The 23,715-nt window shown below is 30.5% G+C and overlaps 2 protein-coding genes across 8 annotated transcripts; both read right to left on the bottom strand.

Moving 5' to 3' along the window:
• Positions 1 to 388: 388 nt before the first annotated feature.
• On the bottom strand, positions 389 to 6,326 carry LOC103852451 (helicase sen1). 3 transcript variants are annotated; one of them, XM_033283546.1, is made up of 6 exons: positions 5,233 to 6,325; positions 4,571 to 5,146; positions 2,709 to 4,399; positions 2,406 to 2,622; positions 2,103 to 2,199; positions 389 to 2,008 (listed from the first exon to the last, which is right to left on the bottom strand). In XM_033283546.1, the coding sequence occupies exons 1-6, from the start codon at positions 5,362 to 5,364 to the stop codon at positions 1,992 to 1,994; spliced, it is 2,730 nt and encodes a 909-aa protein (XP_033139437.1). In that variant the 5' UTR covers positions 5,365 to 6,325; the 3' UTR covers positions 389 to 1,991. The 3 variants fall into 3 exon arrangements, with proteins under 3 accessions (XP_033139437.1, XP_033139438.1, XP_033139428.1); XM_033283547.1 differs by having other exon boundaries at positions 389 to 2,199; positions 2,709 to 2,964; positions 3,034 to 4,399; positions 5,233 to 6,323; XM_033283537.1 differs by having other exon boundaries at positions 389 to 2,199; positions 5,233 to 6,326.
• Positions 6,327 to 11,911: 5,585 nt separating this feature from the next.
• On the bottom strand, positions 11,912 to 22,035 carry LOC103852449 (probable LRR receptor-like serine/threonine-protein kinase At1g56140). Of its 5 annotated transcripts, none has more exons than XM_009129352.3 (25): positions 21,599 to 21,961; positions 21,317 to 21,503; positions 21,155 to 21,226; positions 20,980 to 21,051; positions 20,836 to 20,907; positions 20,689 to 20,760; positions 20,490 to 20,561; positions 20,280 to 20,351; positions 20,033 to 20,104; positions 18,898 to 18,969; positions 18,744 to 18,815; positions 18,476 to 18,547; positions 18,328 to 18,393; positions 18,080 to 18,145; positions 17,219 to 17,263; positions 17,069 to 17,130; positions 16,621 to 16,976; positions 16,338 to 16,536; positions 16,101 to 16,259; positions 15,907 to 16,025; positions 13,329 to 13,462; positions 13,081 to 13,157; positions 12,768 to 12,999; positions 12,513 to 12,663; positions 11,912 to 12,427 (listed from the first exon to the last, which is right to left on the bottom strand). In XM_009129352.3, exons 1-25 carry the CDS (start codon positions 21,705 to 21,707, stop codon positions 12,065 to 12,067), a joined length of 3,045 nt encoding a protein of 1,014 aa, XP_009127600.1. In that variant the 5' UTR covers positions 21,708 to 21,961; the 3' UTR covers positions 11,912 to 12,064. The 5 variants fall into 5 exon arrangements, 4 of the variants coding, with proteins under 4 accessions (XP_009127600.1, XP_033139407.1, XP_033139411.1 ...); XM_033283517.1 differs by having other exon boundaries at positions 12,157 to 12,427; positions 12,500 to 12,663; positions 12,768 to 13,001; positions 13,080 to 13,157; positions 21,599 to 22,033; XM_033283516.1 differs by lacking the exon at positions 20,033 to 20,104 and having other exon boundaries at positions 12,768 to 13,001; positions 13,080 to 13,157; positions 21,599 to 21,969.
• Between the last annotated feature and the right edge of the window lie 1,680 nt (positions 22,036 to 23,715).

Here is a 23,715-nt window from a genome sequence, read left to right as displayed (position 1 = left end):
TATCATTTAAATTAAATTATATACTATATAAAATATAATATATGTTAATTTCAAAATTTGCATTGAAAACTTATTGAGATCTTAATATTTTAATTTTGAAAATTGTATTGAAAAAACTCACCTTAAATTTTTTGTAATTAACGGTTTAAATTTTTGTTACAACAAATATACAAATGTTAATAAAATCATATGAGTAGAAAGTGTCAATAATATATTTATATTAAAATATACTATATATATATTAAGTAGAAAGTGTCAATAATATATATTTATATATATATCTATGTCAATATCAAAAAAAATTAATTATATACCATATAAAGTAAATAAAATGATTGTTTTGATTTATTTTCCAATGATTTTAAATAAACAAAAGGTATTGATTGTGAATTATGTGCTTACTCTAATGTATATATTTTTATGTGTACAAATTATTTTTTAAATAGGTGGTTTCTCATATTATATTTGATTCTCACAATCCCATAAATATATTTTTTCAAATCAAAGTGATTTTTGATATTGGAAGCACTATATATATATATTATTTCATTCAAATTAAATAATTTACTCTTGATTTTTTATCCTAAAAATCTTTTAATGAAATATCATGACAAGATTCCAATAACCTATTTTTTGAGTTTGTTTGGAGAATGAGAGATTTGATCATGTTTAATATTTGTTTCTCCCTAATACCATATCTGGCTATTATAATTTTAAGAATGAGAGATTTGAACTATTTATTATAATTTTTCTGATTTAGAATAAACTCCAAAAAAGTTTTGGAATAAACTCCAAAACGTAATATAGTACCTAACATGCAGACAAATTTTAATATAAAATACTTAATTTTAAAAAATTATTTTTATTTATTAAATTAGATTAATAATAAAATAATAAAATTAGATGATATTTTTATTTAGTTATAGTGTTATACAATGAATCAAGTTGTGTTTGATGTTTCTACAATTTTATACTTTGTAATTCTTCTATTAAATATGTAAAATACAATGGGTTGAACAAAAATATTATCAATTTTATAATAATATTAGAAAATGTAACCAATGTAAAACGGGTTAAAATGTATTGTAATGTTTCGGTTTCATGTCATAAAATAAGTTTGAATCTTCAAAGAATATTAGATAGAGCTTTACAGTATATATTTTGAATTATTTTTCACAAACACAAATGGATGTCACAAAATAAAGTTGCACCTTCTATTCATAGATTTAAGATAGAAGACTAAATTGTGCTGTTATAACAAAACTAAAATTACAAATTTTAATAAAATATTTTTCATATAAATTTAAATTATTTTAATTAAAATAGTATAAAGGGTGATCATAATTATTTCCTATCCCAACAAATTTAGCACACTTTAAAAATAAATAAAATAAATTTCACAAAACATATAAAAATATTTAAAATTATAAATTCTAATTGAAACAAATATTAAACCAAAATAATTCAAAGCGCGTATCAAAATCTAGTTGCTTTATATTATGAGAAGTTTTAAGTCTTCTTAAAATGTATTAGAAGTCTGATTGATAGTGTAGGTATGAGAACATCTAGTTATTTACCTTAGATTCAATAAAATTGTCATTAAAATGTATCACGACCATTTTCTCTTTGTATTTTATATATCAATTTTTTTTATGATGTAATACTGTAGTTTCAAACCAATTTCAAAAATATATATTTTAAAACATTTTGACAGACTAACCAGTCTCATTTGCCTCGGTTAGAAATAAGTTATACGATTCCTTTGGATTAATGTACTAAGTTGAATCATCTGAACAAAAATATTGGAAAACAGAAACTACTTTTGCTTTAAATCCATCCACCCACGCAGAGAAGCAGACTACAGTTTGTTTATAAAACAAAAGGAAGAAAGGAAAGAATTAAGTCTTCTTGATACTCGGGAAATACTTTTAAGGATAAACTGTCTTAAGATCTTTGGAGTTGAACCTTTCTTCTAATCTTCCACACATGCTTCAGCTTCGATTGTTTCCTGCAAAACAGAAACAAAAATTAGCGACTACGATTAGAACTGCATTTATACAAAAATTCCAGAATTACGAAAAGATTCATCAAAGAAGTCTTGCTTGATTGGTTCGGTGCCTCGGTTTCATCCACAACGTTCAGCAACGCAAACGATCTTGATATATGGCTTATAATGTCATTCTTTAAGCCAGACTTGACCTGTAGGATAAAAGATCAGAGAAGGAAGAATAGCATAGTAGTGATGGAAATATTTTGTTTTCATATTTAAGATGATATCCCATACAATTAAAGAAACAATATATGAAGACACTAAATAAACACACAAATGGATTATAAAAAAAAAATAGAATTCTGCATTGATAAGCTTAAAACAACTTATAAAAAGAGAACAAGAGGTCTAATACCTTCCATGTCGAATTCTCAAAGGAAAGAAGCTTATTGTTCTGAAGCTTATCAAGATCATCAAGGGCTGTTGCTGATCTTTTAATACACCGAGCTAATGATTCATCATCATATGCGTCATGAAAACAGTCTCGTGCCTTAGCATCATCTACTAACTGACTCCATACTGATCTATTGTTGGTCAAAGTCGACTCGTTTCCAAGAATCCATAAGCAGAATCTACAAAAGAAATTAATAAATGAAGAAAACACACAAAAACAGTTTCACAAAATTAGTATAGATTAAAGGAAGTGAGAGATAGATACCTCGCACGTGTGAGTGCAACATTGGTTCTTTGTTGGTTAGATAAAAAACCAATTGCTCCTCTACCGTTGGACCTAACGGTTGAGACTATTATAATATCTTCTTCACCACCTTGAAACCCATCAACAGACCTAACACTCACTGTGAATTTCTCACTCGTATCATACTTTTGGCCTATTTTTTCTTGAATTGCAAACACTTGAGCCTTGTAAGGTGAAATCACACCAACACTTATCGATCTTCCCGACTTTCTTGATACTGCCAGATTAATTAGTATCACATTATCAGACACCAACTTTAAAAAACCAATCAAGATTAGTGTTATACCTGAGTAAAGCTTTGACAAAATCTCATCCACAACAGATACCTCAACAATGTTTTTCGAACTGAACCCTTGTCCAAACTGCTCTCTTCCATAGGGCACGTTGATGAAAGAGTAAGGCCCATACATTTTCCCATGGAGAAACTGTTTCTCATAACTTCTCACTCTAACAGAAGGAGCATCCAAAATCTTCATACCATAAAACTCTTTATTCGGGAAAATACTAATAGAAGGATGCATCCGGTACTGCATGTTCAGCAACTGCTTCTTGTGCCCCAACAGAACCAATCTCTCGAACAAGCTCCTCCCAAGATCAGCCTCCGAAGCGATCTTGCTTTGTATCATCGCAGGTAACTGCTTCTCATCACCAATCAAAACAGCGTGCTTAAGCCCTGGAAGCTGCAATGGGATCGCAGACTCGCATTCTTTCAACTGAGCAGCTTCGTCGATTACGAGAAGTTGTATTGGACAGCTCATGTGTAGCTTGGCGGAGCTCGACGCTGTGCAGAACATCAGATACGCGTTTTCTAAGCAGAGTCTTTGAAGTCCTAACTTCCCTATAAAATCAGGAAGTTCAATGCTTTCGCAAATCGATCCTAACATCTCCACACATTCTTGCTTTCTTGTATCTTCTTTCTTGGAGATAACATCTGAAACACTCATAGTTCTAAGGAGATCACTAGTGGCATTCATTTTCTCAGCAACTTGAAAGGAGAGCGAAGCGGTTGGTAGATGCAGACACAAAGTTGAGAACTGAGAACGCAAGTCCGTCCTGAGTTTACTAAACCTCTTTTCTACGAACTGTTTAAACGAAGGACGCTTGTCCTTCTCGATGAAGGATTGGTTATACACTTCTTTTGGATCAGTGAGCAAAGAGATCATGCGTTTAACATTTGCTCTCCATCCAGTTAAAGCAAGAAAGCAATCGTAGAGCTCATCAACTCGGTAATCGAGGAAAACATCGAAAAGGTCCTCCCGATCATTATCTATCTTCATCCTTTCTTTGTTGCCAAACAAGACAATGTCTCCAAGACCGTACCCACCAAGCCTCAACGACTCGGAGACTAACTTCACAACCCTTGAAGCAACTTCCAGAACGGCTATGTTAGTTGGAGCGCAAGTCAGTGTCCTGCATCTCATTTTAAAGAGGTTTAAAAGCAGAACACTTGTTGTTTTTGTCTTCCCGGTCCCTGGTGGTCCCCATATAAGTTTGATGTTGTTGGAGTGGCGGCAGTTTTTGGCTTCTAGACAACGCAAAATCGCTTCCTCCTGAGATGTATTCAGTTTGAAAGAACGGAGACTTTTCTCTAAGTGATTTGGCATAATATTCTCACTGTTTTCTTGGCAAGAAACACAATTTTCACCACCAACCTACACAAGAAACAGAGTTTGTAAGAATTGAATTTGATTTGCTTCAGAAGAATTCATTTTTAATTACCTTATTGTTTTTTTTTTGGAATGAATGTTAAAATTTATTCATCTTAAAAAACATTTTTACAGTGAATGCAAAATTTTGGATTACATTTTGAAATGTTAAATTACCTCATTGTTGCTTTGAAGTACTTTAGATATAAGGTTTAAGTTTCCACCTTCAGGATCTGGATGCAAGGCGGTCCAAATACGAATATTGGTCATCATGTTGGTCAAATAAACACCAAAGAGGCTTAGGCTTCTCTTCACACCCTTGCCTTTCTTTCTTGTTTCCATGTGATCTTCTTCGAAAACGATGGGTTTCGAAGCCAAAATAGTAATCAAATGTGGGTTATCTTCGTTCACTCCACAAACAAGAGCCAGCAAGTAAGGCTCATTGGAACATCTCAAGTCATCGATTCTATAAGGCTTGTTATCAGTCACTGCAATGAGATCATTGAACTCCAACAGTTTCCGATCTCCGTTGGTCGTATTATCAGACACTGTCTGCAAAGTAACCTCGTAATAAAGATTCTTGGGAGGTTTAAAATCTTTGGCTGGCTTGATTTCCCAAACTTTGAAAGCTGGTGCTCGTCTCAGAGTTTCCATACTTGACAACAAAGCAGCATGTGTCTCTTCGATGATCGGATTAACAAATGACTTAAAATACTCTTTGCTTGACTGGAATGTGCTAGGGATCTTATCAACCTATTAAACGAAAACACACGGAAAGCAACTAAGCAAAGAGGTAATAAGAGTAAATATATCTTAGGTTTCTAGGAAGAAAACAGAACCTTTCCTTTGTAAAGATTTGAGTTGAGGACATCACGAACAGACCATGAGAAGACAACATCCACTAGATCTCTTCCTTTGATGATTCTCTCCTTCTTCGTCTTCTTTTCCTTCACTTCCCACAGTCGCTGCATTATTTTTTAACTCTCACTGCAATCACAAGACTTCTCAGTTTCTTCCAATTCTATGCAAATATTTATTAGAGCTTTTTACACAGAGAGAGATACATTTATTCCAAAAAGAAGATGAAGAAATATTGCAAGGAGGGAAACGAACGGTTGAGTGTTGGAAGTCGAAAAGATGTATTCTATCTTTTGTTTTCCTCCTCGGAAAGGAAAAGAGAAATCAAATAGTTTTACTTTTGAAAATTCAAATACCATAGTACAACTTTTATAATTTCTATCTAGGTTTAGCTTTCTCAATTCAGCAAATACTTCCAATTCTTTGAGATCTTTTTTTTTTTTTCTTTTTGACTAAATTTCTTTGAGATCTTTCTTTCTTTATTCAGGTCACAAAAACTCTAATTTATATATATACTATCCTTAAATAACACCTGCTAGTCAAAACATTCCAAAAGCTCCTACTATAATTGCGATTATAGTAGATAAATTGTTATTGTAGTAGTATGAGATAATGATTTAAAGACATGGTACCATTTGTACTGCTCAATACTTACAAGTTACAACTGAACTCGGCTTGGTTCCGACCCTCTACTAACCTACTCGAGTTCCGTGATTTCTTCAACTCGCCTAGTAAATATTATATAATTCACCTCTGCTTTTAAAGTAAACTTATTATCACCGAGACCTTTTATACAAACATGACGTCTAAAACTTTCTGTCGACATTAATGTGATTGATTAGGATGACATGTACAGTGTATATTCAATCGCATTCTCCTATACATTAAAAGAAAAGTCACTTTAGTGATTTCTACTGACACGGTACTAATGTAGAGCTTCTCAGAAAAATTGTTATAATTCTATTAGTCGATTTTTTTGAATTTTATTTTTCATTTATTTTAATCAATCGCTTATGTAGACAAGCCCAAAACTATTGTCGATTTCGTTAAGCCCATATATAGCTAGGGGATAATAATTATCGATTTAGTTTAGCCTTGGACAAGATTTAGAACTAATACAAATATTAAAAATTTTCCTTATTATTCAAACAGTAAACTTGTGCATGTTGATATCATATTAATTACATTTGCTTAGAAAATATTTTAATGTTTCTAATTAGTAGGGGTGAGCGTTCGGGTACCCGTTCGGATTCGGGTCGGGTATTTTGGATTTTCGAGTATTTCGGTATAGAGGTGTAGAACCCGTTCGGGATATTTCTGTACTTCGGGTCGGGTTCGGATATTTTTAGTTCGGATACGGTTATTTCAGATCGGGTTTGGATATTTAGATTTTGAAAAAAAAAATTAAAATTTTCATTTCTCAAGTTTCTTATATTTAAAAATATAACTTTCTGTTAACTAATTTTTTTATTTTTAATAGATTGAATGATTAATAGATTTGGACATAAAAATTTAAAACTAAAAAGGCATTAATTTAGTTATTTTTAAAAAAAATTTGGATGTAACTTTTTGTTAATTTTTTAAATAAAAAACTTGACATGCATTTTCGAATCGGGTTCGGGTGCCACTTCGGATATCGGGTAAAGTGCCCACCCCTACTAATTAGGTTGTTTGTTTTTAATAACTTACCTTTCTAATATGGATTACTTGCACAAGTTGAAATCATTAAATATCCAAATATAACTTATTGACAAAATTTGTTTTTAATAATTTACATTTCTAATATGGATTACTTGCGCAAGTTGAAATCATTAAATATTATCGATTTAGTTTACCCTTGGGCAAGATTTAGAATTAAAACAAATATTAAAAACTTTCCTTATTATTCAAACGGTAAACTTGCGCATGTTGATATCATATTTATTATATTGCTTACAAAATATTTTAATGTTTCTAATTAGGTTGTTTGTTTTTAATAACTTACTTTTATAATATGGATTATTTGCGCAAGTTAAAATTATATCATATGCAAATCATTTTTTGACAATACACATTTAATATCTTTCTTTAAACGATTTCATTATTTATTGTGCAAAATATTGTGCGTCATTAATATGAGAAATAAACCGCATGTATATATATAGAAGACACCCAAGGTCTTAAAATACAAACATTCTCTTTTCATTCTTTAAAATATTATTCACAAATCTCTCATCTCATACTATTAAGGTATTACGACGATGCTGCTTGTGTGCTAAGAAAAATGTGTTTAGACGCAAAGGCTCCTCATCTTTCATCGACTCTGCCACCCACTTTGCCTTGGAAGTTCAATAAACATGTACAGCCTAATAAATGACTAACCCGCCAAGGCAATGGGAACTCAGAAGAGCTACGTTGTGTCATTGCTGTTATTCGACACTATGTTTTCTTAGCATATAAATCACCTTTATCTCCTCTATACTTCTATCTGTTAAAATTTTGTTATTACATGACAATGGCGATCGAACTCCAAAACAGAAGGTGAAACTAAATGTTACATATGAGAAACTGTTAAACTTGATGCTGAAGTACAATGGTGGAAAGCCAAGAGCTGAGGTGCGAGAGACTTCAGCTTTTCTGTCATCCATCTTTTATCAGAGCCTTCATTCATTTTATATATTTTTTTTCTTTTTGTAGACAAAACTAAAAAGTGCAGTCCAGTTGCAAGACCTATTAGATGCAACAAGAATGTTAGTTTCCCGTACAAGGTAGAACCATGAATTCAACTCTTTGTGTCTTGTCTCCAAAAAGCATGTATGATCTATCCTTTCCATGTGTTAAATACTAGTAACGACCATATGGTCTTCCTTTTTTTATATGTAGACCGGGTCGTGAGAGTGATAGTGATCCAGAAAACCTTGAACATGCTGAGAAGCTTTGCCAAGTTAAAACAGTTGTTGAAGAAGTTCTTTAGTACTTTCTCTTTTTTGTTGTTGAATATAGTCCGGGAAAAGTATTACATAGTATCATTTAGTAATACTATATTATATCATTTTTTGTTGAATATACTATCATATAAGTAAGCTAGCATTATGCATTTTTTATTTAATTCATAAGGTCATTTTCAAAGCAGTAAAAAAACCTAGAAAATTAATAATCAAACCAGCTACCTTTTTTTATTAGACTGTATATTAGTTCCACCAATAATCGTGGTCAACTTACCAACATGGTGCATATATGTCAAATTGACAAATCTACATTTAAGTAACCCAACCTGTAAGAATTTAGATTTTTTTTTTTGTGAATCTCGTAGACTGATCTATCGCAGATTGGGGTTCATAGGTGAAGTTTCAAGAAATTGTTATAATTTGATTGGTTGACTGTTTTTAATTTTTATTTATTTAATTTAGATCTAAAAATTTAAGATAAGTCTAAAATCATTTAACATCACTTGTCATATAATCTAACGAATATTACAAGTAATAATTTATGGAAACAAATTTTCGAAATTATAAAAAGATTAATAATGTTTTGTTTATTACTTTTAATATTTATAAACTATAAAATAAAATGAACGAAATTTTATATAAGATAATTATAATAGTTTTATACTCTACTTGATGAATTGTGTTCGAATATAATTATATACTAACTATTTTAAATATTACAAAATCCAAAAATGTTTATTAATATTATTTTTAAATTATTTATCGTTTTTTAAAGAATAAATTTATCATAATTTTAAAATAATTTATAAAATGCTTACAAAATGCAAGGCAAAGTTGCACTTTCAAGAGTTAAGTCGAGATCTAGATTAAAAATCCTAATAACTGGTAAAGAAGGGAAGCCGCAGACAAAAATATTGAATGTTGTCTACAAACAAGTTTTCAGAATATTTCGTAGTCACGGTACGAAATTTTAATCTACTTTTTTTTTTAAATACAAATTTTAAAATAAATAAACTATTGCAATTATTTATTTTTTGTATTTGCTAGATGGATTGTGATGAGTTAGGAGATCGATGACGGTAGGTCAATTTAATATTATTTCATGTTCAATAAAATTTAGAAATTTATAAATCTATCAAATAATGTTAACCTGTCAAATTGCTTACAAAATTTATTTAGTTTTTTGCAAGTTTCTAATTGAATTTGCTTTCTTTATCGAGAAATGTACTTCATAATTTATATTATTTATGGATAATATTTTGATTTTTATTATAATTTATTTTATTATGTCTACATAAATGTTTGTTTATTATTTATGGAAAAATAATATTATTCACCTAAAATAAAGAATTACGAAACATATACAATACAATTCTAATTAATGATAATATAAAATATGTTACTTCTAAAACTATACACTATTTATTCCATTTTTTGAATGAAAGTATTTTTGTAAACACACAAAATATTTTGTGACGTTGCAATTACACATACACACAATATTTATCTCTTCATACTGACGTTACTGTGTTCTCTCTCGTGAGGTACGGATCGAGAGAACACAGGGTGCGGGCCGGTCATGTTCTTATGCCCGCATCATGTGCGGACCGGTCACCTAGTAACTTATTGCTTTCCAATTTATTATCCCTCCTTACATTTTTGTTTTTAAACCTTATTTTCTATACAAGAAAAAGATCATACAAGAATTAGGAAAGTATTTGAACGAAAGAAAGTTGTTGGACATAAACTAGCACATACGAACAATCTCACTGGTTAAAACAGGATGCCGGCTTTCACGATTTTGTCTAAGATTCATGGAAATCTTCTTCAAATTGAAAAAAAAAAAACTGAATCTTCCTATGTTTAAGGAAAATTAATTATAATATCTAAATTTATCTTCGAGAAAAAAAAAGGACAATTTTCTCAAATAGCCCTTTTAATTTTTTTGTCACAAAAATAACACTTGATAAGGAAAATGACTAAAATTTTGATTTTTTATTTTGAAAATTTTGATTTTTTATTTTTAAAATTTGAAACCATATCCTCTAAATTTTATTCCTTAACTCTAAACTCTAAATCTAGATTAGTTAATCATAAAGTATAAACATCTTTAATAAAACTTATTTTGGTCATTTTGCTCATTGAAGACTATTTTTGTGACAAAAACTTAAAAATGCTATCCTGAAAAATTTCCCAAAAAAAATATTTTATTATTTTTAGATATATATTAATATTTATTAATTGTTATACATATATGTTAGATACAAACCAGAATTCCCTTACGAGCGAGCCAACTCCTCTCTCATGCCCCCCAACTTTTTTAGAGTCAATCTCCTGTGGCCTCTCAAATCCCCTATGTTCCTATTATTGGATCCAATTTTGGTCAGTACCGAAATGGGCCGCAATCAAAGGCATGGGCCGAGACAGGCCGAGGCCCACAATGAGAATCGAGCTCGAAGAAGAAGTCGCAGAGGTCGCAGAGATCGCGTAACAAGAAGCTGAGATCGCGGAGCTGCCACGGGGATCTCGGATTCGACTTACTATAAAGAAATGAGAAGAAACACGGAAGAGGACACGTTGAAAAGCCAAAAGAGAGCTACACATTTACATCGATGTTGTTGTCTTCCTACTTTTAAATTCTTCCTTTATCGATCTCCTTTGTATAATTCGATCTCGTTCAATTCATTGTATTCAATCCCTTTATCAATAAAGTTTATTTTTGAAACGGTCTCCTCTCGATGAATGAACTAAGAGATGGAAGATACCAAGATAGTTTCCAACAATGGCTAAGAACTACCTCTGCATCTTAATTTGAAAAAAGTTTTCTTCATATGAAAGATGGAAATGGTTTAAATACCAAAGTTTACACATGATGTAAAACAGTTTTTTTTTCTTTTGAATCAAATTTAACATTTTATTCAAAATAATAAAATCTTATTTTATTTTTCACTTTAAAATTGAATTTGGAGTAAAACATTTATAGTGATATTTTATTTTTCATTCTATCACAAAGTAAAAAGGAATTTATCCTATAAACAGAGTAATCCATTTATTTTTGTTCATCACTCTATTTTTTTCACTTTAAAATAGAGTATCATTGGAGTAGAATTAACTATATTATAGAATTACTCTATTTGAAGAAAAAATAATAGAATGAACCATTAGAGATAGTCTAAGCATATGTTAGTTTGTTCAATATTTTTCTTATCGATTCTTATTAAATATAAATATATGATCTTGCAAAACCGTATATATATTCCACAACAATATTTTAGGTTATTATTTTATTTTACATAACCCATAATTTATAGAGAATTAATTTGATTGATAACATTTTATCGGTACAAATATCTGTATTGTATATGTGGAAGCACCTTAGCCTACTGGTTAAGATGTAAAGGCTTCTACAACTACGTCTGAAATTTGTATCCTAGACTATGCAATTTCTTGTAGGTTATAGGATGCAAAGCTTATCAGAGGTTCCAGATTACTGTATGCAGAGCCGTTCGTTGTGGTCGTCTGCTACAGAAAGAGACTGTCCATCAAGGATGTCGTACATGCAGAACCATCCGACACGAATTACCACATCCAATACTTAACTTCCCCATCTCTTTGGGTCCTCCATGTCTTCTGATGCTCATATTCATCCTGAGCCGAGTTGAACGGTCTTTAGTTAAACAGTTCCTGACATAGGTTCCAAACGGTCTATCTAGTATTCTGTACATACCAATTATTTTCCTCATTGCAAAGTGCTTTAACATTAATTAATAAAATTGCTTAAAACATTATTGAATCAAAGTGAAACATTATTAGTGATCCTCGTATAGTCACATACACAAAGGTCTATATAAATGTGTAACCTATATCATAGATATTGGGTACATTGTCATCTTCCCTCATTGATCTTGACTCCAAGCTGCTTCAAGTTGCCGTCTCTGGGCCTCACAAAACTCGTGGAGTTGGACGCAGAAGAGCCTTTGTCTTTTGTTTGAAAGGCACTGAAAGAGGAGCTTGAGGTGTCATCAGATCTCCAGTCCGTTAGGTAACCTGGCTTAGAGGTTATATCACTGACCTCAACATCTCCTGAAAGCATAGCCACCACTCTTGACATGGGTGGTCTCAAGAAATGAGATGAGTGTGTGCATAGCAGAGAAATGCCTATCATGCGTTTAGCTTCTTCCATGTTGAATTCAGTCAGCTCATGATCAAGTAGTTCAACTTCACGGCTGTTTTCGTGTAGATTCCATGCCTGTATACACCACCATTGATATATTAATTGGATTTCAGATAATATATTATCTAAATCAAACTTTTGACTTACAATCAGGACATACCCAATCAAGAAGATATTTTTTCTCATTTTCCAAGTTCACATCAAAGTTTTTCCTTCCACTCACCAGCTCAAGAACCACAATACCAAAGGCATATACATCTGTTTTCTCTGTTAGGTATCCACGCATGGCATACTCTGGCGCAAGATATCCACTTGTGTTTTGTACAAACAAGTGTTTGTAAGCAAATTAACTCCATAATATATACATTAGTGTTGCAAAGAATAAAAAAAATGTTGAGGGTTTGTGAATGCGTACATGGTTCCTGCCACTCGCGTACTCATGTGAGTTTCCTTTTCATCGTATAGCTTTGCAAGCCCAAAATCAGAGACTTTTGGAAGCAGGTTAGAGTCAAGCAAAATGTTGCTGGCCTTCACATCTCTGTGTATTATGCGAATACTCGCCTCCTCATGGAGGTAAGCTAGACCTCTGGCTACTCCCATACAGATTTCAAAACGGGTCGGCCAATTAAGCTGTAAATTCTTATCACCTAGTGCAATATCCAAATAATAATGAGTAATTTAGTTTGGCAGAGAAGCAAAGATAAATACGTCAAGTTTCTGTTCATTACCAAATAATGCATGATCGAGACTTCCATTTTGGAGATACTCATAAACCAGCAAACGATTATCTCCTTCATAGCAGCAAGTGGCGGAGCCAGGATCAATTTACACTGGGGTCAAAATAATTTTATGGGGTCAAAATTTATTATTAAATAGGGTCAAAATAATTTTTCTTTAACAAAAACAAAAAAAAATTAAAAAATAGTGGGGTCAGCTGACCCCACTCCCCATACACTCCCTCCGCCCCTGGCAGCAACCATAAAGTTTTACTAGGTTACGATGCATAACTGCAGAAATTGCTACGATTTCTGCAACAAATTGTCTCTTCCCATGTTTGGATCCAACCGACAATACTTTCACAGCGATCTCTCTTCCATCATTCAGGTTCCCCTGTTGGATGTATTAATTTTATCCATTTTATTTGTTTGGGGCCTATGAAGAACTTGTCTTATGTACCCCGGAGACGGTTTGGACGTCCCCAAAACATTCAAGCCAAAATAAATGGTTTATTTTGTGTTTTTTGTCCATTCAAGAATTAAAATTTTTATTTCCTAAAAAAAAGAAAAAAAACTTATCACTAAACTACTTTGAGTTGTTTTAATTGAAAACTAGACTCTGACCCAGTATATCTTTTGTTTATGTTTTTAGAAAATTAATTTTCATATTGTGTTTTTCTTTGTAAATATATTTGTGTATTAATCAAAATCTATTTTATAAAATAATAGCAATTTAAAAGTTGACCCGACATACGTACGGTTCTTTGTAATCATATATTTGTATGCACTTTTTTGTAATCATTTTTGCCTATTTTAGATTTTGATCTCCACTTTCAAAACGTTGATTTGTTTCTGAAACAAATCAAATTTATTTAATATAAATTTATATTTTTGATTAATTATTTACATTTAAATGTTACAAAGAAATCATTGTAATTGTGCATATTATAATATGTTTACTGTTTTAATAATAATAATTTTGATGATGAAATATGTAATCATGTTTAAATAAAATCAGGATATTTTTGTATTTCTAATCATTTTGAATTATTAACGTAATTAATAATATTTGTACTAAAAACCCAATGTGCAATCTACCCGTAAGCTAGGTTACAAATCCAATTATATCCAGCATATATACTTATAAATATTGATTTATTGTATTGATCCAAATTTTGCTAAATTTAATTTATAATATAATTTTATATATTTTTGGTATTTTTCATATTTGATCTGAATCCACGATAAAAATGGTAAATCAAGTGATCTGCATATAATCCAGTTCAGATTTTAGATAAAATTATAAAAAAATATATTAAAAGCTCTATAAATCAATATTTGTCTTGACCCGTGATCCATTAATGGTTAACCAGAAAAAAAAATTAGATAAATCTAATGATCTTTTAAAAAAAATTTAATTCATGATTATTATTATTTAATTTATTTATACTCAAAATCCTAATTTGGTAGATAAATTAGTCAAATAATTTGAATTTCATGAAACTGGAAAAATCTTATTATATTTGGTAAATAAAAATGCTTTTTATATTAACTTTTTCTCTGGTAAATAGTATTATTAATATATTATCTGTTTTATTAAAAGAGAAGGGTTAGAAAATATAAACTTATATTTTAAGTATTAGTAGTCATAATTGTAATAATAAAGTTGGATATTAATTCGCTGGATTAACTAATGTATAGTGTATAAGTAAAGTATTATTTGTTGATTAATAACATATATTGTCCGCAACAAAATGTGTAGATGTTTTTTTTAAAGGGTGTTGTAGTTATTATACATATATTTATGAAAGTATGATATCAATATTAATTATTTCAAACGACATAGGGGGTGGTTGGTAAGTGCCACAGCTCATTTTTTTTCTACATCCACTTTAGTTTACCATTCATGCTTTAAAAAAATGAAAGCTACCGTCATAAAAGCTAAAATAGGAAACAAAATAGCTTTGAAAATCAATTTTTCTAGAGCTTTATATTTAGTGCTCTGAAAATAATTAATCTACAGCTACATCAACAAAATCTACAGCTATTTTTCTAAAGCCAAAAAATAAAAGTCACATCACTTACCAATCATCTCCATAACTTGTTGACAAAAAAAACGACATAACTTTAATTATTGGGGTGCATACGCTGTGGAATTAAACAAAGTCGACAGTTTAGCCGCTGAGAGTAGTGGATCCCTAATATTTTGGAATTAAAAGAGCAGGTTAAAAAATATGTGGGGCAATTCTTTTAAAAAGACTTTTTAAAGTTTTTATCACAAAAATAGCATTCAAAAAATAAAATGACCAAAATAACAGTTTTTGTTTTAAAAATTTTAATAATTACTTTTTATTTTTTAAAATTTGAAACCCGACCCCAAACTCCCCCTTAACTATAAACCTTAAGTCTAGATTAGTTAACTCTTGGATATAAATGCATATTTACCCTTTAATAAAATTTATTTTGGTCATTTTCTTTCTTGAAGTCTATTTTGTAAAAAAAATTAAAAAAGACTATCTAAAGAAATTTCTCGAATAATGTATGCTTAGAAGTAGTTTTTTTTAAACATTGTTTAGAAGTAATTAACTATGTTATATAATTTTATTTATATTTAAAATAGATCCAGTGGCACAAAAGTAATATTCCAAGTAGTGATAGGGGTAAAATAGAAGAGTGATCCTGAATTAATAATATTGATATTTATAATTAAATTCATTATTTCAGCGTTTCTAAAAAAAATTTATTCGTACTCGTTTCCAAAATATTTAGTTTTGGTGTTCCAGTTCTCATCTCAATTTTGCCCATAACCGTTTTAGTGCTACTTAGTTCAGGGTTTACCTTATAAACAGTCCCAAATCCTCCCTCTCCAAGCTTGTTGGAGGGATTAAAATCTCTAGTGGCATTTTTAAGTTCAGAGTATGCAAAAGTGTAAGGCTTTACGTCCATATTAAGCAGCTCTGCAACAACCAAAATATGAACCAGTTTGGAAGATGATATCCAAGTTCAAAGACTTGTTTGTGTTTTATTATTACCTTCATCATCTGTGTAACGCTTTCTGCTTTTTCGGATGATGAAGATAACCACGCCCGTAAAGATGCTTAAAAGTCCTAGCCCGACAATAACACCTACAATAGTACCCGTCCTATACTTTTTCTTTGATAGTGGCCTGTTGGCCACAGTTGGTTTAAAATCTGAACAACAACAATATGTAACACTTAGGCACCCATGAGGAGATATGGAAAAAAAAAAGAATTCACCAGCATGTATACCTGGTTTTGCAGTTATGGCCGATATTAGTGGCCCATAAGTACCTAGAATAGGAATACTAATTGTTCCTTTGCCAGCCCAGAAAAGATGAATTTCAAGATAATTTTCTGATACATTTGCTTTATATATTCTTTGAACTGCTCGAACAGTACTGTCACCAGCTGTTCTACGTATAGCAAAATCTTTTTCAACAAGGCGTCCCTGGAAAACGGAGTTAGGTCTCAGATTTCAGGTAGGAGATTATTACATAAAGAATGTAACTTGTAAACCGGTAGGACAGAAGACCTGGACATAAATGTTGAAATATCGTGTTCCCAAACCTCTCCAGGAGTTAGAACCAAGAATATCTATTTCAGCAAACCGAAGTGTTACGGTGTAGCCTCCATTTTCTAGTCCCAACCCATAATACCTTAGGGAAGACGAAGAATGTCTTGCTGACTGAAAAAGCTCTGAGTCCAAACTGTTGACAACCCATATATAATTGATACTCCTGGCATAAAGTCCTACGCTACTGACTGCCCATCTCTGACTATCACTCACAAAAGATGAAGCTAATCCAAGATCCTCGTCCTCCCTTTCAAATATTTCTCCGGTAACTGACCGTATTTGTGGCCCTCCGCAGTTGATCAAAAAGTCAGAATCTAGATACCAGTCAAGAGAAAAACCTTAAGAAAATATAAGAACAGTTGAGAACAATGATTATGATATATAATATCTCTTTTTAAATGATTACAGATTCCTTTGCCTCGATTGCAGGGGAAGTTCTTCTGCAGGCACTTCAGTCCTTGTAAAGCTCTTTTAACAAGATGAAAGCAGATTTAAAAAAAAAAAAAAATGAAACTGGAATTTCAGGCATCAACAATAACATATTTGATATAATCACCTCTTGTCAAGGCCTTCCAAGCTGAAATTGTTAGCAACAAGATTTCTGCAAAATAACATATAATTTGTTATGATTTTAATAAATATTTCCTATAAGAAAATGAAGGGGACAATTTATGAGATTATAAAACACCATGAATATATACATACACTCGTAGAGATATAACGGTGTTTCTATAATCAAACATTTCTGAAGAATTGAACAGATTTAATTTTAGTTAGTTTGTAGAGAATTTTTTCTGAGTTAGCGAAATTGTTATGTCTTTATGTTAAATATTCAAGAATCCTATCTGACCATATGATTTATATTTTTATATTTTTATTTAAGAAACTCTACTAAAACACTTTTATCACAACTAATCTCCTAAAATCCACCAGTTATAATAATTTATTAACAATGGATTATTAATGTACATTTAAAAAAAGTTCAATAGCAATTACATCAATTTTCTTTTTATAATTTATTTTGAATAATATAGAATTTTTCGGGTGAATAATGAAATATTTATCAACAAAACACTTCAGTTTTTAAATTGAATAAAATTCTTAGAGAGTTTATTCAAATTTAAAATTTAGAGTGACTTGTATTAAAATGAAAAAATCATCGGTTATGCAACTATGAATTTTAAGAAACTTAAAAAAAATTGTGTTATTGATTTTTTTATATAATTATTCTAAAATCTACTATTAATGAATATATTTTAAATTGTGGAATAGGAGATTTGCTGTATTTTGAAGATGTTTTGGTGGTGTCTTTGTTGAAAATTAAAAAATAAAAATCTTATGGTCCTAGATGAAATTCTATAATGTTTTAATTAAAACAAATCATTACAAATTTCCTCTCGGTGTTTTGTTTACTTACATTTTCAAGTTTGGTAAGCTGACCCATGAAGGAAGACTACCAGATAAATCATTGTACGAAACATCTCTGAAAGAATAAGAGAAGAAATGATTAGGATCTACAGAATATGTTAGATATTCTTCTTGACAAAAAAAATGTTAGATATTCCAAAACAGTTTCCTTATTGTCTAGTACAAATTTTTTGTCTATATCAATCAGGACTTTGTGGCTTTCAAAGAGGATCAATTTAAAAGGACTTTGTAACCCACATATTGCTCAAAGCCTGGCTCTTTTGAATGGGCAAAGAACCATTCAACGTGTTGTTTCCAAGAAACCTAGTATGAAGACAACAAAGTTTTACCTCAGTTATCACTAGTAGATGCGAACATAAATACCAAAAAGAAGTAGAAAACTTACAAGTTGGTGAGTTTATTTAAGTAGAAAAGTGAAGCCGGAATTGGTCCATGTAGTTTGTTGAAACTTAAATCACTAGAAAACAGACACGAATTAGGCAGTAACACATTAAGTCCAGTGACTGGGGAAATTAAAAATAATACTATCAGAAGTGTTAAAACTGTAGGACCGCAAGATCACTTGGTATTCTCACGCTGACTTTCACCGAATAGACTCTGAAACACGTGTTACAAAAAAGACTCCGAAACACGTGGACATATGTTGTACTTACACGTGTTGAAGACTTGAGTATTCCTCGATATTAGAGGGTATTGTCCCAGTGAGATTGCTGTTCCTAAATACTCTGCGACACATATCATCAATGTTAAATGCACGTACGAGGAGAGGGAAATAGTTCATGAACTGGAGTAGTATTTTTGCCTTACAATTTACTTAGAGATTTCATGTCTTTGATGAATTCAAGAGATATACTTCCATTAGGTATATCACCAAGACTCCTACATTTAGGATATTATGATTATGTGGATAGCGTTAAAACTTAAGCTACTTAAACTGTAAAACTTATGCCAAAGCAACACTGACTGAAATAATGTTGGTCAATTTTACTGAATCAAATATCATAACAATTGATATTTTAGACAAATGTCATATATATATTCTAGTTTCTAAAAAGTTAGTTGCCACATGTCAAAAATATTACTACAAACTAATTAAATAAAATTTTACTTTATGTGTGTATTCATTTTGTTTATATATCTATATGAAAAGTAAAAAATATTTATAATTTTTCAAAAATATTTATTTACCCTTTTTAATAATTAAAATAAATAATTTAATATGATTTCATATCTATTCATAACATTTCTTGTAATGTTGAAAGCAAAGTCAATCAATACTATTTTCAATATGTTAATATGACCAATATGAAGAACAAACTTATACAGTTGGGTAAACATAGGAGACTATATGAATAAAAGACTTAAATATTTACCTCGAGTTTGTAAATCTCATTGACTCCTAAGTAAAATAATTTGAACTAACTAGGTTTTAGCAAATTTTAATATATTCTCTATTATTTAATTATACAACATTTTACCTTCCAAAACCTTTTTCTTGTATTAAAATTATATGTATGAATAGTTTTAGCTTGTATAGTTTCAACTATGCATATACTAAAAGAAACTCAAATATATATATATAATTAAGCAATCCATTATACTTTTTGACATGTATCATCTGATCAAACAACAGAAACAAAACATGTGATTTCTAACTCAGAAAATTGTAGGCATGACATGTGACTCAGCAAATACTATACATATGACATTTCACAATGCATAATGACCAACATTATTTCCATTTTGGTTTAAATTTTCTAATTCAAAATTTTATTTAGAACAAACTTTAGTTATGGTTAAAATCAGCACAATATCAAAGGTATAGTATAAATTGTACTATTAAATTGTTCAAGTTAAAATAATCGATTTTCCTCAAAGAGAGGAAAAAAAAGAGAGAAAGTAAACAAGAATGAATGATTGTGGCACCAATGCAACAACATACAGTTCTCTCAAAGAAGTTAAGTTGGAAAATGACGACGGTATCGGACCACTCAAACTAGTTCCTTGAATTCTCCTGCAGTAAAACATGGTAGCAATCCCTGAATCCCAAGTCTAAATGGCAAGAAGATTTTTCCACTAAGAGTGAAAATTACGATAAACTATAAAAACAAGAGCACTGTCCCAATTAAAAAAAATACATATATACATATATATATGTATATGTCTGTAAAAAATGAAATCATTCTTACAAGATAGTAAGTTTGGTCCATTTGCCTATAAATTCCGGTACCTGACCAGTAAGGTCCACATCGTTAAGCAAACTGGTACATACATCAAGGAAAATATTACCCGACAGCAAAACAAACAAACAATGTAAAGTAATACATATAGATTACAAAAAAATGTAAAATCCAACGATAAAGTTAACTAAACGCGCATTCAATACAAGAAAATCTTACACGTCTTCCAGCAATACAAGATTAGCAAATGATAATGGTATTTCCCCTGCAAGTCCAGTATTTCCTATGTAACTGTAATAAAATGTAAGAAATCCATACAACACTAGATGATTGTGAAAGGTTAATAATTAAGTTTTCATATTTGAACTAAAAACACTGCAGAAACGAATTCATAAAAGGACTTTTTGTACGGTCTCACATTTTTATTAGTTTTGTACAATTCCCAATCTCAGCTGGTATAGAACCGGAAAAGTTATTAACACCAATAGCACTGCATACAGAATATGTAATATAAGATTAAGGAAGCATCAAAATCTCACATCTGTGATATTTTTTAGAAGCTTACAGCGATTTCAAGTTTGTAAGCAAACCAATTTCCTTGGGAAGGGGGCCATACAACGCATTGATCCCAAAGCTCCTACGGTAGTTGAGAAACAGTTGTGCGTGAGAAAGATGGCATGTTATTTTGAGGTACAATTAACAGCCTTACATCCATTCCATTCGAGTCAAATTTCCAATTGCAGGAGAAAGGGAGCCTGTAAGATAATTTTTGCCCAGATTTCTGATAAAAAGATGCATGTTATTTTGAGGTACAATTATGAATGCATTTTTAGGATGTTTTTATGATCATAAGAAAAAGAAGAAAAAAAGGGTATAGGCCATACAGATTGGTGAGGTATGTCAAACTCCAAAGCTGTGGAGGTATAGGTCCTACAACATCTATCGCATAAACTTTTCTGTGGAAGTAAATCAACAGCATGACACACTCAGTGGCTAAATGCACATATGTGCCAAAGGAAATTAAGAAATGAGAGCTGAAACTGTACAGAGCAGTGATGCGGCAGATTGTGGAGTTGACAAAATTGCAGTTGCATTTGATAAGAGGGTTGTAGTCTTTGTCGTCGATCTTGATCCTGTCGTCTATGGCAACGCCGGAGCAAAGGTCGCCGCTCGTGTTCCATGCCTTCTGCGCCGGGATCTTCCAAGTCGCGAAGATGGAGTTCAAAGTTTCCGCTGTTGTTTCTCCCACAACAACCGTCAGTTTATTTAAACCAAAATAACTTGTTATTAATTAATTATTCCAAAGTGATCAGAGACAGAGCAGAGACCTTCATCGGGATGAGTAGTGGCTCCCATTTGGTTTTGAGCTCGAACCAGGTGAACCGAATCAAGGATACAAATGAGGAACCAGACGGTGAGGAGCAGACACGTGGGCATTATCGTCTAGACGGAGTTTTTACTCTCTTTTTGTTATATCTTGGTCACAACAACGGTCGATCTTACTACACTAAACAACTTAAGCTTTGGGTGGTGTATCGTTCTTCTTAAATATTGTCTTAATTTTTCTTTATTTCACATTATCTATATTGACTTATATCATGGACTTGTATATGTACCACCCAAAACATAATAAGTGAACCCCAGAGCTCTAGGACACGAAAATTTTATGTACTGGACCAGTTGTCGTCGTACCAATTACGTTATCTTTAAAATATCTTTTATATATTGTTATCTATAAAATAATTTTAGAGATAACTACTTGAAAATTCAAAACAAAATTATGAACTAGCTAAAACCCCTGTTCGAAAACGCGGCCGCATGGGCATTGTTCGAAGGTTGACCGCAGCGATTATGTCCAAATCGGTGTAGTCAGGCATTGATTCGCGTAAGACTTTCTAATTTCTGCGTTGACCGTCAAATTTCCGGCTAATCTCGCATTGACCGCCTAAGTTTTTTTCCGTCCATGTAAATTAAAATACGGTTGATTATTTTTTACTCATTATTGACAAATTTTGTGTAATTATTCATTACTAAATAATTATAATTAGCTATCAAACTCAAAAAAAAAAAACACATACATACTACATATAGAGATTTTTTTTCGTACCAAACCCACCATTTACGAATCAAAAAGAAACTGTTTAACATCATATATAAAAAATATATAATTATGTCTAAGAAATTGTATCATCATGTTTAAAATTAGTTAAATATATTATAAAATATTAAATTGTATTTAAAACTAGGTTCCGCGTAATCCTCGAATACTCTCAGATTATTCAGTAACTCGCTGGGCTCGGGATTACTGTCCGAGTAGCACCTAACAGGGGCTAAAACAATAATTGTTAGCGACATCATGTAGCAACATGGCATCCTTTCACTTTCACGTTTTGTCTGCAGTCTAGGAGAAGAGTACATTATATTGTTGGCATCCCACTTGGATTAGATTTACTTACGAGAGATAGTAGATACAGTAGAAATTATTGGCATGATATGCTTAAATTATTCAATTAAATTACTACGCAATTTCAGAGATATCTCTATAATAATATTTGAAAAGTCGGTTTCTAATGTGTCGCTCTCACATTAATTCTCACGATGGTTAATAACATAGATCCTCTTAATGAACTAAAAATATTATATTATGATTTATATTAATAATGTATTTTCTTTTTTCATAATAAGATTCTAGTTAACTTTTAAATTTAATTTTCCTTTTTGAAAAACACATAAATAAAAAAGGAAATATTTATAAAATATAAACATATAAAGTTTTATATATAATGAACTTTAATTATTTTTTTCTAAATTTTCCTAAAACAGCATAAATAAAAAGGAAAATATATAAACTTTTAATACATATATATATAACGAAGCTTCAAAAAAATTGTAAAAATAAATTATTTAAATAATCTTCTTCTAAAAGACAATAATATTTTTTACTTTGAAATAAATAAATATTTATAAAATATAAAAATAGAAATTTTTATATACAAAGAAATTAATTATTATTTTTTCTAAATTTTCTCAAAAACCATAAAAAATTAAAATATATAAACTTTACTACATATGTATATATAACGTAGCTTCACAAAAAAAAATTGAAAATATAAATTTGGTTAGAAATCTTCTTATAACATATTATTCTTCTTTTTCATTTCATAAACTGTATTGTTACTTTGCTACCATCATGATAAATCTGATAATAATTTTAATTTGAATATATTAACTTCAATATATTTTATTGTTATTTCCTTTTTTCAATTAAATATTTAATAAGCTCTTTTAACATAAATTTTCTTTTTACAAAAACACTTAAATAATAAAAAGATAAATATATATAATAGAAACTATATAGATTCTATATATAACCAAAATTTTATTCTTTGTATTCGTTAAAAACATAAAGAAAAAAAATTATATATATAAGCTTAAATATATACTG

This window comes from Brassica rapa, chromosome A02, assembly GCF_000309985.2.
Source record: "Brassica rapa cultivar Chiifu-401-42 chromosome A02, CAAS_Brap_v3.01, whole genome shotgun sequence".
Lineage (NCBI taxonomy): Eukaryota > Viridiplantae > Streptophyta > Magnoliopsida > Brassicales > Brassicaceae > Brassica > Brassica rapa.
The sequence above is the reverse complement of the archived record's forward strand: the minus strand, read 5'-3'. Positions and strand labels throughout refer to the sequence as shown.

What these genes read in the sequence shown, in the direction of transcription:
- LOC103852451 (XM_033283537.1), bottom strand. Translation starts at nt 5,364, where the DNA reads ATGCAGCGACTGTGGGAAGTGAAGGAAAAGAAGACGAAGAAGGAGAGA. An exon ending in CAAATCTTTACAAAGGAAAG is followed by an intron (nt 5,147 to 5,232) that starts GTTCTGTTTTCT and finishes TTCGTTTAATAG; the next exon opens with GTTGATAAGATCCCTAGCAC. An exon ending in TACTTCAAAGCAACAATGAG is followed by an intron (nt 4,400 to 4,570) that starts GTAATTTAACAT and finishes TTTCTTGTGTAG; the next exon opens with GTTGGTGGTGAAAATTGTGT.
- LOC103852449 (XM_009129352.3), bottom strand. Translation starts at nt 21,707, where the DNA reads ATGCCCACGTGTCTGCTCCTCACCGTCTGGTTCCTCATTTGTATCCTT. An exon ending in TGGACCAAACTTACTATCTT is followed by an intron (nt 20,105 to 20,279) that starts GTAAGAATGATT and finishes GTTTTACTGCAG; the next exon opens with GAGAATTCAAGGAACTAGTT. An exon ending in TTAACTTCTTTGAGAGAACT is followed by an intron (nt 18,970 to 20,032) that starts GTATGTTGTTGC and finishes TCCTAAATGTAG; the next exon opens with GAGTCTTGGTGATATACCTA.